Here is a 13,501-nt window from a genome sequence, read left to right as displayed (position 1 = left end):
ATTTATAACTCCTGGCACTGCACACTGGCATGAAGTGGGATGCTAGCGGAAGGCAGTTGGAAGGCTACAGGGACCCAGGAGAACTAGAAGGACCTGGATTTCCAGGTAAGGTTGTATATGTCAGTCTTGAAAGGTAATTAGGCCCACACGGTGTGAAAGCAGCTTGTTTCAGCCCATTTCGTTTTCAGGTACGCTAACGCAGAGTGAAAGCTTGAGCAGACAATTCAACACGTCTTGGATTTAATTGTCTCTTTTCCATGATCCCACCATGTATTGTGGTTTTGTGGTTTGTCGTTTGACTACCAAATACCCGTTGGGGGTTTTTCAGCCTAGTCAATGCTCCCTGGTTGACCCCAAGTGACTCCTGTTTTTCCATTTGGTGACAATTACTTGACAGTTACACAACTTCTTCTCTCCCTGCCTCAAAAAACAAACTAATAAATAAGGGATGGGCGTTCTTATTGGTAGCTCTCCTTTCTTCAGAGAGGCTGTGTATCCCCCTTCAGAAGGTGGTTCCACGCCAGCTTTGCCGCCTTTCCTTTGTGGCTGGATGGAGTACAGCTGTCGCTAATTCAGTCACATTTTTAGTTGTCCCACCGTTAGATGAAATTATGAGCCATCGCTAGCAAGTGTCAGCAACTGCAAATAGCAACGCCGCCTTTGAAGGCAGCAGAATCCAACTGGGAATTGAGAAAATAATAGAAATTTAGAATAATGGGCATGCTTGGAATGAACCATTTTTGAGTTCAGAAACCTAGTTCCCCTGGTAATTTGAGCAGTTTTGCTAATAAAATTTGTCCGTGTTGAATGAACCTGCTGGATCTACCCATCATTCACAGAACAACTTGAATTATCACTTTCCCATCAAAGTTTGCCCCTTCCTTTAGCTGGCTGGCTCTTTGAGGCAGTTTTCTCCATTGTAGGCGGGGAATGAGGGAGAAAAAAATAGAGATTGTAGCACCAGCTGAGGCGGGCTGGCCTCCGTCTACATGGGTGATGAAGCTTGTTTACTTTATGCAGGTAACTTTGGATGAAATTCAAGTGGTGCTGCATTGAGTTGAAAGGGCAGATATTCGTAATAGAAATTCCCAATGATGGTCAATATTTACCAGCAGTCTTGATGAATTTTGCAGATCCATGATCCCCGCCCCTCTCACCACAGGGGGTTTTTAACTTCAGGAAAATGAGTAATTGTCACTGACAGCCTCAAAATTTTTAACAATCATCATAATTCCCCAGACCAGTAAAGTGTGTTAGTTTACCTGCCACCTTCATGGACGTGCCCTTTTGTAAAACCTCTTTTTCCCCAGCGGAATAGAAATGCTTGTCCGTCCAGGAAGCACAAAGCCCCAGATACAAGAGGAACCCCTTTTGTGTTCTCTGCAGTTTCCCCAGCAGTCAGAGTGCTGTTCTCAAGGAAACCATTATCTCAGCAGGATTGATTTTTCCGCTGGGCCCCGGGGATGGCAGCAGCGGGCAGCAGGCCAGGTGTGGGGAGCCCGGGAAGGGGCGGAAGAACCAGAGTTGCAGGGCAGGTTGAGCAGAGGCTGAAGGAAGGCTTTGGGGTGAGCAAAGCAGTGTGGTACAGAGCTCCAGCTCTGCTTTTCCACCACGCATAGCTGTGTGAGGGTAGAGAAGACACTTAACATCTCTGAGGTCGTATCTTCAGGTTTAAATAGAGAGTGACAGCAGGCCACACCTCCTGAGGTTGCCGTGAGGACTGGATGAGGGATTCCTGTGGTCCCAGCACTGTCCATCACCTGAAAAGGCTAATCATTTGGCTTGTGTACACTTATCATCACTGCTAATTCATGTTGGGGGAAATCATCTGCTTTTGTTGAAAAGTGTTCTATTTCAGTTTATTTAGCTAATGTGGCTTGAGAAATTTCACCTTCCGTTTCTACAGTTTATAAAAATCTGTCAAGTCCAAACTTTTTTTTTTTAAAGACACCAATTATACTTGAACATTTGTTACTTTTTTAAAAAAAATTTATTTATTTTTGGCTCTATTGGGTCTTCATTTCTGTGCGAGGGCTTTCTCTAGTTACGGCGAGCGGGGGCCACTCTTCATCGCGGTGCGCGGGCCTCTCACTATCGCGGCCTCTCTTGTTGCGGAGCACAGGCTCCAGACGCGCAGGCTCAGCAGTTGTGGCTCATGGGCCTAGTTGCTCCGTGGCATGTGGGATCCTCCCAGACCAGGGCTTGAACCGTGTCCCCTGCATTAGCAGGCAGATTCTCAACCACTGAGCCACCAGGGAAGCCCCTGTCAAGTCCAAACTTTTAAAGTAGGTGAGGATTTTGTGAGCAGGTGAGCGCACATGCATGGTCAGGAGTCGTGATTGATGCACACATTGTTTTCTCGAGGCAAATATTTTAAAACCTTGAAAAGTTTCTCTTCACTATATGAAGACTTTTCTAGCCCTTTTTATTTTTTGGTTTGTTCATCAAAATCTTCTTCCGGGAAAAATACATACTTGTTTGTTTATGGGTTTAACAGATTCCTATATAATTTTTACTGAGTGCCAGGCATGTTCTAGGTTCAGGACAACTATTGACTCGGTGAATCCTTATTACAATACTGTGAAGTCGGTTCTGTTATCATCCCTGTTGTACGGTTACGTACATCGAAGCCCAAGGCCATTCAAGTTCAAGCAAGTTCGAGATCCTTAGGTAGTGAGCTGCCCAGCTAGGATTCTAACCCAGGCTGACTGGCTTCAGCGTCAGTGCTTGCAGGGAGCAGGCTGGGCCAGTCTGGTCTATTAGGGCTATGGGGACTTTTGAATGACAGGAGCTGGGAGTATTGAAGTTGTTCTGTGTGTCTGTCAGGATGGGATTTCTGGGTTGACATTCAGTCACCTTATGTATTCAGCTTAGGGCTGTGGCTTTCGCCAGCAATCTCCCCGTTGCGTGAGGCCGTACAGATGGGGAGTTAGGGAAGCAGAGTTGCTGCAAAGTGAGGTTAAGCGCTCCCTTTTAAGAATCTGTGCCATGTGTATTAGGAGCCACTGGAGTTGAGTGAATTAGCTGTTTTCTGAATGAAGCTCTAAACTAGATTCTGAGACCCTTGGCGTTTCTGATTCACCTTCAAGAGCCCTGTTTAGGGATTCATAATAGTTTTACTCAGCACAAACAGAAGACCCACACACCAAAACCAGGATTTTACCATTATCTTCTTTTTTTTCTTCTGATCAATAAATGTCAAATTTAGGGGAAAAAAGTCAAATTCCACTAACCATGGGGAAGCCCATGGACTTAAAAGGTTTTTTTAGGCTTCACTGGCTTGCGTATGCCTTGGAGGAAGTGGAGGGACTTGTTTGTCCTCCTTCTTCAGTGACTTCTTCAAGGTACCCACAGGGAGCTGCGTGTGCCATACCATCTGACTATGCTTTTAGATAGAAAAGTACCACGGGCTTTCCCCGCTGCACCTTCTCCTGGGTTTCCTTTTACGTCACTGGTGGCTCCTTCTCAGCATCTCTTTTCTGAGACTTCATAAAACTGCAGTGCTCTGGAACTCAGCCTTTGGGCAGATTATTTCACTCCTCTGCTCAAGATGCTATGATGACCTCACCTCCAGTGTCTTTGCATGAAGACCTTTTATCATCTGCCCCTTTACTCTCGCTTTGGCCTAATTGCCTATTACTTTGCTAGAGCTTCCAGAGCCCAGTACCACAAGCTGAGTGGCTTAAACCACAGGCATGTATTGTGTCACAGTTTTGGAGGCTAGAAGTCTGAGATCAAGGTGTCAGCAGGACTGTGTTCCCTTTGAAGTCATCAGGGAAGGATCTGTTCCAGTCCTGTCTCCTAGACTCTGTTGGGACCTTGACATGTGCCACATCACGCCAGTCTTCACCTGGCAGCCTCACTGTGTGCATGTCTGTCCAAATTTCTCCTTTTTTATAAGGACACCAGTCCTAGTGGGCGAGGGGCCCATCGTACTCCAGTATGACCTCATCTTAATTAGCTACATCCGCAGTGGCTCTGGTTCCCAGAAAGGCCACACTGTGAAGTACTGGGAGTTAGGACTTCAGCATATGCATTTTGGTGAGACACAATTCAAGCCACAGAACTACTGTGCTCTCCCTTGTCCCCCGTGAGGCGTCACGCTGCCCTTGTTGCTGTCCTGTGAATACTTGGGTGTGTCTCTGCCCTAAGGCCTTCGCATCGTCTGTTCCCTCTGCCTGGAACATCCTTGCACCCCAACTGCCCACAGGGCTCACGAACGGCCCCCTTCTCAAGGCTGTCTTCAAATATACTTTTCTCAGTAATGCCTCCCTCCCCTGGTCATACCCTTTAAAATCATATCATCTCCCCTCTTCCCCACCCTGCCCCCCAATCTCCCTGATCTATTGTTTTTCCGCAGTACTCACCACCTTCTAACATACTCGGTAATTTGCTTATTTACTAGTTTTGTTGTTTGTCCTCCCCCAACGCTGACACTGGAATGTAAGCCCAACGAGGGGCACTTGGTCTGTTTCCTCCTCTGATTTATTCCATACACCTAGAACAGCAGTACTTGGAGCATAACAGCAGCTGGAAAAAATGTGTGTGGCTTTCTCCTTTTTCTTTATCAGTTGGTTTAGTCATAGAGGTGCATGCCTTTCATACATTGGAGTAAGGCAGGTGGGAGGAGGACATAACATGTCTTAAACCATTTTCTTGAACACCACGACATAACTTTCCTGTAGTGCCCTGCACCTGGGACCTTTAGCCAGATGTCACGTTTATGATGATTGCAATTCCTGGGGGCAGCAGGGCGCGGGTGGAGGGACCTTGCCGTCCCTCCCTTCCTGGAGCTCAGAGCATTTTCCACATAAAAGATGAAACCGGATCCCTTCTGCTGAGACACTGAGAGGTCTCATTTGACTTGTTTCCACTGTCATTTAGCTATTGGAGGAGCCATCACTGAGGCTCATGGAAGAAACCGATGGTCAGCCTGAGAACTCAGGCGTCCTGACTTGCTGTGATTTTCCTTCTAGCATAACAAGGTAGAAAGCTCCAAAAGTGACCACAAAGTGCTCTGGGAGCTGGCTTCACTAGAGTGGATGAGGTTTCAAAGGCCCACAGATGTCACATCCAGTTTTCTTGATAATCAAGACCTCTCTCTCATGGGCCTCTGGTAGCCCGTGTCAGGAGCGATTCCCAGCAGGACCACGGAGCTAGGCAACTCCCCGTGCATTTCTTGGTCTTAAAATGCATCATTTTAAATTAAAATTTTCTATTTGTTCTCATTCTTTGCCCTCATAAATATTGTGTATTTTTATGAGCCTCTGTCCTCATAGAATGTGGAGTTTAATGAGGGCAAGGGTGTCTTACACATTGCTGGTTTGTTTTCACTGTGGTACCAGCATAGATACTGGCACATACAGGATGCCCGAGGGCTGTTTCTTAAGCCCCAGCTGAAGTCCAGCCTCCGAGCTGCATCACCACCCAGCTTCCTGGCTTAGCACGGTGGGCAGGGACCATGCCTGGACCATTTTGGTTTAGTTTCTTCCTGGAACTCATGAATGGCCTTCAAAAGTAAAGGCTGACGTATCACATTAAGCAGTGCTTTAGCCAGGAGGAAGATTGGTGGTTTGTAGGAAAGCATGGAAGGGTGTTTCTGACATCACGAGGCCCAGGAGGTGAACTGTCTCAACAAGGTACCCAAAATGGATGAGACTTCAAAGGGAAGGCCTGGCTACACAGAGGCCATTGATTTTTTTCAGCCACACTCATTCCTGGCTGGCAACATTATCCACAAACAGCAGCGCTATCAGGAAGTTGACATTGACAGAGGCCACACACCAGATCCCTCAGTCCACAGGTGATAAACCCTGTCATTTGTTTCCTGCACAATGTCTCCTCTGCACCTCTGTCCTGTTGGTGCCACCCCCATGAATCCATCTGAAAGGAAGTAGTGCCTCTTTTTTTTTTTTAAATACATTTATTTATTTTATTTATTTATTTTTGGCTGTGTTGGGTCTTTGCTGCTGCGCACGGGCTTTCTCTAGTTTCTCTCTCTGGGGAGGAGAAAGGAGGATTGAAACAGACTGAGGCAGCCAAGTGTCCGTGAAAAGTATCACAAAGGGTATGTCAGCCATTGTTATTATTCTGGATTTTATGACGTTTGTGTTTGTCAACTTTTTACAGTTTGTCATTTTTGTGATTATTCTCAGCCTAAATGAATCTTCATCTTTACTCCTCATGTATTTATATTTTTTCTTACAAAATTCCTCTTGGTTTTAAAAAGCTTTAGGACTTCCAAAACCTGGATCATCCCTCCCTCCGTCTTCTCAATTCCCTTTGTTATATCTTGAAAAGTCTTCTGGGGTCTAATGCATAAAATTCTCAAATAAAGTTTAATCTCATTTTTCAGCTAATATTAGTAATGTCCACATGGACTGCAACTTCTAAAAAATATGTAGATATTAAATAATTAGTACTTACCAAGTCTCTAAGTATTATAAGAAAAAATAACACTAGCATCCCGTTATTATAGGACAGATGTAGCCAGGCAACTTGAGTAGATCTTCAGAGCCTCAATGCTTCAATGAATTCCTCAGAGTTCTTATCTATCTGCCTTCCAAATGGGGCTGTGTTCATCTACATAGAAAATTACATGAGAAAATGGTTTTTTCTAATTATTTTCAGATATGAGAGAATTGCTAAATGCCATTTTTGCAGAATGCCTTTATTCTATAATAATAGATGCTTAAATAAAAAAAGTGTTTTACATAGCCAAAATATATTCTAGTTTCCTGGGGAAAAAGATGATGGTGAAATGTTTCATTACTTCCACTTGAACTAGAATTGACTAATTAGAATTAGTGCATGTGTGTTTGTGTATGGAGGGTAATTTTTTTGGCATTTCCAATCATCAACATAACTGCAGTGAAGGTTTCAGAGAACATCCGTAATGCCTTGTAAAAACGCCTATGATGTGACAAATAATACCAGCTCTCGCTTTAAATAAACTGCATTCCAAGAAAAATAGATGTACTAAGCTTTGATAACAGTAAGTGGATCAGAAGAACTTTCCAGCTCAGGTGTAAGATAGTTGTAGAGCCTTTGAAACCTCTGCCTTGACCACAGATAAACCTGCAGTGAGATGACTACCATCCAATTTGTTCCAGCTCACTTTTTAGGATGAAACCCATCTGGGAAATGAAAAAAGACCTGTATTTGCTGTCCTGAGATTTCCCAAGTGACTCCCCATGCAAGTTTCGACCTGGACCAAATCCCTGAACTTCTTTGGGTCTCAGTTTCCTCATTTTATGATACAAAGGTTTGGGGCCACATCTCCAATTCTGTTTCCGGTTCTGGCACAAATATTCCACGGTCTTTTTCTCTATCTGCATCTTAAATGGGTCAGATCCATAAGGGAGAAGAAGAGTTATTAGCACTCTGTGTTTCATAGATGTTGGGGGAGATGAAGACACCCCTGGAGCCCTCAAGATTCCACTGAATAATTGCTTGACACTCGGGTGAGAGTTAACGAAGGGGAAATTCCAAACATAGGACATTAAAAACCGTCATCCATTATTCAGCAATTCTGTGCTAAGATTAAATTGAAGTAAGTCTATGAAGTAAGTCTACTGCACACTGTTTTTTACTAATACAGTCAGATTTTCCCTGACATTGAATAGCCTCGGATGAAATAGTTGCCTTATGTTTGGGGCCACAATATACTTTTTTTAAAAGCTTACCTTACTTTTTACATATACATGTATCTATTCTTTTTCAAGTTCTTTTCCCATTTAGGTTATTACAGAATATTGAGCAGAGTTCCCTGTGCTATATAGTAGGTCCTTGTCAGTTATCCATTTTAAATATAGCAGTGTGTACATGTCAATGCCAAACTCCCAATCTGTCCCTCCCCCCAGCCCTTCCAAAAGCTTATCTTGACACCATTCCAACTGAATGGTCAAGTTACCTTCTTCCTCTCTTTTAAATTGTTTGCTTATTTATTTACTTTCTCTACATTCATGCTGAGTTTGTATATTTTGTAAGTTAAATGTGCTTCTTTGGGATTGGATGCCATTGTATTATTTTTCATTTGAGGTCTCAAAGTTGACTGCTAAGAGCAAATGTTTGTGTCAGCCATTCAGTACTAACTCACATTGCTACGGTGAACCACTTTATAACTGGTCATCTGTGCCTCCTACTCTTACTTGACGATTTAGGACTGTGAAACCTCAAACTTCTAGCCCAATTCCTCGAAGGCTCACCATTTACTTGCCATTTTCTTCTATTTGTTTGGGAAATTAAAAAAAAAAAGTCTGCCTTTTTAAAGGTTGTACTGCTATATCACTTTCTAGTTTCATATCAAATATTTTAATCTTTAATATCTTTCTGAGCTAAAAAGATATGCAGAGTTAGGGATGGGGAAATGTAAAGGAAGTTCTCTGAAATCACATACATCATATTTGGTGATGTACAGAGGGCGTAACAAAGGCAGATTAAGACCTACAGTGACAATCAGCAGCTGGCATCTGGGAACAGAGTATTTTACTCCTCCCTCAGAATAGATGGAGACCAGAAATTGGACGTTTATGCAGAAAGGCAGGATTTCATCCAGCACTTATCCCAGATTGTCGAGGTGCTGACTGAGGAGGACACTGGGCACCCAGAGACAGGAGATGCTATTGCCCGACTCAAGGAGGTCCTGGAGTACTGTGCCATCCGAGGCAAGTACCTTCGGGGTTTGACGGTGCTGATAGCATTCTGGGGGCTGTCGGAGCCCAGGAAGCAAGATGCTGACAGTCTCCGGTGGGCCATGACTGAGGGCTGGTGCGTGGAACTGCTCCAAGCCTTCCTCTTGGTGTCAGACAACCTCATGGATGCATTCTTCACCCGAGGGGGGCAGATCTGCTGGTATCAGAAGCCAGGCATAGGTTTGGCTGCCATTCACGATGCTTTCCTCTTGGAAGCATGTATCTACCGCCTGCTGAAGCTCTGCTGCTGGGAGCAGCCCTATTACCTGAACCTGATCGAGCTCTTCCTACAGAGTCCTTATCAGACTGAGATCGGACAGACCCTGGACCTCATCACAGCCCCCCAGGACAGTGTGGATCTTGGCAGATTCACTGAAAAGAGGTACAGATCTATTGTCAAATACAAGACAGCTTTCTACTCCTTCTGTCTTCCTATAGCTGCTGCCATGTATGTGGTGGGCATTGACGGGAAGAAGGAGCATACCGATGCCAAGAAGATCCTGCTGGAGATGGGAGAGTTCTTTCGGATTTAGGATGATAACCTCGATCTCTTTGGGGACCCCAGTGTGATGGGCAAGATCGGCACTGACATCCAGGACAACAAGTGCAGCTGGCTGGTGGTTCAGTGTTTGCCACGGGCCTCTCCGGACCAGTGCCAGATCCTGCAGGAGAACTTTGGAGGCCGAGAAGGTGGCCCGGGTGAAGGCGCCAGACGAGGAGATGAATCTGCTGGCTGTGTTTACACAGCACAAGGAGGACAGTTACAGCTACCTTATGGGTCTCACGGAGCAGTATGCTGTGCCCCTGTCCCCAGCCACCATCCTGGGGCCAGCACACGAGATCTACAAGCAGAAAAAGTCACCTAGAGACTTGGGGGGGGGAGGGGCGGCTCTCAAAAAATTATTGTCTAATCTGTGAAAGAAAAGGAAGACCTACAGTGATACATCTTCTATTGATGTGTGTTTCTCTGTAGGAGAATGTGTAACAGTCTTAAAAGACAGCCAAGATTTCTGTTAAGACTGATAGGCATGGAGTGGGTATTCTCTTGGTAATTTCAAAGTAAAGCTTTTTTACGTGGGAAATAGAGTAGTCTAACTCAAACAGGAGACCAATTTTTCTTCGACATTGAATAAAGGCAAATTCTGACACATTTCAACAGTGAGTACATTTATATGTTCCACCTTAGAAAATATTTAACCTTATTCCAGCCATTAGGTGTTTTAATCACTTGACAACGTAATTCATTAAAAGTTGCTCTGCAGTCTGTGGATAATTAGTCTGGTAACATTTATTTTGTTTACCTGAACCTTTCTTGGTTTGAAAATTGTGAATCCTGGCTAGTCTGTGTTTAAAGATAAATAAACCATTTATAATGATCTGAAATGTCATTTAATTCTCACTCCTTTTCAAAGGCATTCATTCCAACAAGGGTGAGAGGAACTGAGTTTTCTTAAGGCTCACTTGGTTTTGATTTTTAACAAAATATATCATTGATTAAAGTAAAACCAGACCTTTTGTTGTTTTACCGAGACCAGAATCACCACTCACTCTCAAGGATATATTTTGGGCAAAGTGTTGCTGGTTACTGCACAAACCCTGCATAAGGCCCAGCCTCTGACCTTGAGGGGCTTATGGCTTATAGTGATGACAGATATATAGAACTGTAACCCAGAGGTGGCTCTGGAAAATGATAGAATGGAGTAAAAGACAGTTCAGCTGAAGTCGAGGGAAGAAAAACAGAAGAGTGAGAGAAAAAGAGGATCCGAATGGGATATTGATGTGGTTTCAGGAATAGACCAAGATAAGGTTGGAGACAAAGGCTGTAGTCAGAATATGGAGAATTTAATGCTAACCTAAGTGTTTGGACTTTATTCTTAACTCTTGAAATCAAATGCTAGTGTGAAAGAAGATTTGAGGAGATAGAAGAGAGTTACAGAATGTTAGAGCAGGGGCCCATAAAAATCCAATCCATTGTTTTACAGATAAGGAAACTGAGGCACAGAGAGGTTAAGTGACTTACCAGAGGTCCCATAGTATATCAGTAACATAGTGGGGCCATAGACTTGTCTGCTGGCTCCCAGCCTAGACGTCCTTTTATCCCATCACGCTATAGTAGGCTATTCAAGGGCAAAGTCTTCATAGCTACTACTTCTTGAGCATGTAGTAGATTGGCCTAGTTGTCATTGTTTTTGACATCTGTTTGCCTCCTAAGGGCTTCTAAGAATGATAGCTTTCTCCCTGATTCCTGAATGTGGTGTGTATATTCACTATATGTAATAACTTGCCCTTCATGTGTAAGATTCTGCTTCCAAAATCATTGGCTTGCTGCGTGGCTTTTGGAAGGTGGGGTGTTTTATTGATGTGGACTTGCAAGTTCCTTGTAATCATTATCCTCTGGAATAGGCATTTCCATCTAGTCTGGAAGTCCTTTTGTTTCTTGGGCTCCCGCATTCATAGGTGACAGATTCAGACAATATTTATGTCCATGACATGGAACTAAAGTTAGCACAAAATTGTATGTCTACGTTTAAGATACTTATGTTATTTTCTCCCATAAAATATTCGTGCTGTTGTCGTAGGTTGGGTGTATGTACACGCCAGTGATTTAAAGTGAGGCGTATTGTTTGTATATTCACGGGTGTTTATTATGAATTCAGTGCCTATGAAAAGTGATACTTTGAGTAAACCACATTGTCAGGAATGGCAAATATATACTTTGAAATAACCCTTTCGATTTGAAATGCTTCTTGACCATATAAAGCTTCCTCCAGTCTCAGATATTCCAATAGTGTAAATACTAAATACTATCTTGTAAAGGCATAACTTGAAAACTTCTTACAGCCTTCATATTGGGCATACGGATTGTACTGAGCAGTGCTTCAGCAATCAGCAGTGTTGGCTGGATGGCTTTGGGAAAGGCAGCACCTACTGTATTTATTTCATAAAACGTCTGCATATATTTCGTATAATTATGTATTTGTGTGTGTGTGTAAATGTGCGTGTGTGTGTTTTGATCAGTAGTAGTTGGAATACCCAGAGACTTTTTGCCTCAACTGTTACAAGGGCGTGCTTGGTATTTTGTGGAGACCAAGACCCTCAAAAGAAGATATAGTTTGTATAATCCTTGTCTTGATAAGGCCTTGGCACCAAGAAACCGAGTTACGTTGGGAGGCATCATGCTTTATTTAGCATTAAGGTTTCTGCTCCAGCATCACACACACACACACACACACACACACACACACACACACACACACACACACACACACACACACACCAGTTCACTCTGCAGGAAAGGCAGCTGTTAACTTGCTAATGCTCAGGCCTTCCAGGCTGTGCTCAGCAAAGCTCTAGCAGGTGCCATTCACGTGAGACTACAAGACAGGGGTCTGAATAGCTCCCCCTGCAGTTTTGCATTGCTCTGCAAACACAGTACTCATCTTATAATGTTCCCTAAAGATTTTCAATAACAGGAAACAGCACCAGCACGCATGCGATCTGCATGTTTATGTACAGTCTGAACATCCACAGTGTCCCATTTTCTCATCCCTGAACTTCCACTAGACCACAAGACTTCGGGTCTGTTTTCACCGCTGTGCTTCCAAGTCTTCCCCTGGGTTCCTCACTGGGCTCCTTTTGCCTGGATTAGATCCAGTGACTCCTTCAAATCACTAGCTGGAGTTTGTTGCTTACTTTCAAGCATAACATGGGAAGTATCATCATCCCCCTTCGGAGCCAACATCACTCTCTGGGTGCCTCAGTCTGGTTTTCCTACTAATCTCAAAAACCAGGCAGAACATCTCCCTCCCTCTGTGTTTCTTCCTTAGCCTCTCTTGTCCTTGATTCTTCCTTTTACTCATTTCTTCCCAACGCAGGCAAAGCTTCTATTCTCTGTAGTATTAGTGATCTTTACCCCCAAATGGGCCAGTGTTTTATTCTCTTCTGATATCACAGTGAAGTGGAGGGGATGGAGAGTAAATGGTAATGCATGATACTTTTCCTTAGTGAGAACTTTGGCTCCTAGAAGCGATCCGTTGTCCAGATTAGGAACCACGTATACATGAGAACTCAAGAATTCCCAACAATAACCATGGGTTGTGTTTGAATATGAGTGCTTTGTTCTCAGTACAGAGCTTGACAGGAGATACACACAGAGACAGACACATGTTATAAGTGATACAGACATAGAAAGTATATCAACTACCTACACCCTATGGAGATTAGGAAAAAGAGTTTAGCATAAAATAACAGTAACCAAAACTTTTTAAACGTCTTGTTTATGCCAGAGACTCAGTAAAACGTTCAGTGTGTAGTCTGAGAACCAGGTTCTCACATCAATCCTGAAGTGCAGGTAACTTGCAGCCTCCTTGTGACACCTTAGTGAGCTGAAACACAGTTAACAATCAGCCGTCAGGATTTGGGTGCAAGTCTGTCAGGATTCAAGGATCTTGTGTTTCCAGGGTACATGATACCTATGAAAATAAAGATGCTTGAATTGGAGGGGAGCTGCCATGTGGGGCAGCCCCCCATGCATAATGCTATGCACTTTCATGTATTCCTCTTTCAGACCCCCTAAAAGTCACATGAATGCAGTTATCCTTCCAACTTTGACCCCTCGGTGGAGGGAGGAGACTAATTTGCTCAGGTTGATACAGTCAGAAAAGCCAGAATTTGAGTTCAAACAGTGTGACTCTGGTGCAGGGGTCTGGAAACTGGCCCACAGGCCTGTCTGGCTCACCTTCTGTTTTTGAACAACAGGTGAGTTAGAGAGTAGTGGTTACATTTTTAAATGGTTCAAAAGAATGAAA

At 43.7% G+C, this 13,501-nt stretch overlaps 2 protein-coding genes across 2 annotated transcripts in view; both read left to right on the top strand.

Annotated features, from left to right (window-relative positions):
- Positions 1-13,501, top strand: part of KCNH8 (potassium voltage-gated channel subfamily H member 8) — a gene marked incomplete at both ends in the record, with an annotated part of 386,090 nt that overhangs the window by 79,595 nt on the left and 292,994 nt on the right. The gene's annotated exons all lie outside the window — the stretch shown is intronic.
- Positions 30-9,611, top strand: LOC309822366 (farnesyl pyrophosphate synthase-like; the record flags this gene model as incomplete). The annotated part of the gene is given in 6 exon segments (XM_082654130.1): positions 30-133; positions 1,311-1,535; positions 3,902-4,006; positions 8,434-9,223; positions 9,227-9,372; positions 9,374-9,611. Coding segments are annotated over 6 exon segments (1,608 nt in total).

Source organism: Grampus griseus, assembly GCF_964374135.1.
Source record: "Grampus griseus genome assembly, chromosome: 5".
Classification (NCBI taxonomy): domain Eukaryota; kingdom Metazoa; phylum Chordata; class Mammalia; order Artiodactyla; family Delphinidae; genus Grampus; species Grampus griseus.
The sequence above is the reverse complement of the archived record's forward strand: the minus strand, read 5'-3'. Positions and strand labels throughout refer to the sequence as shown.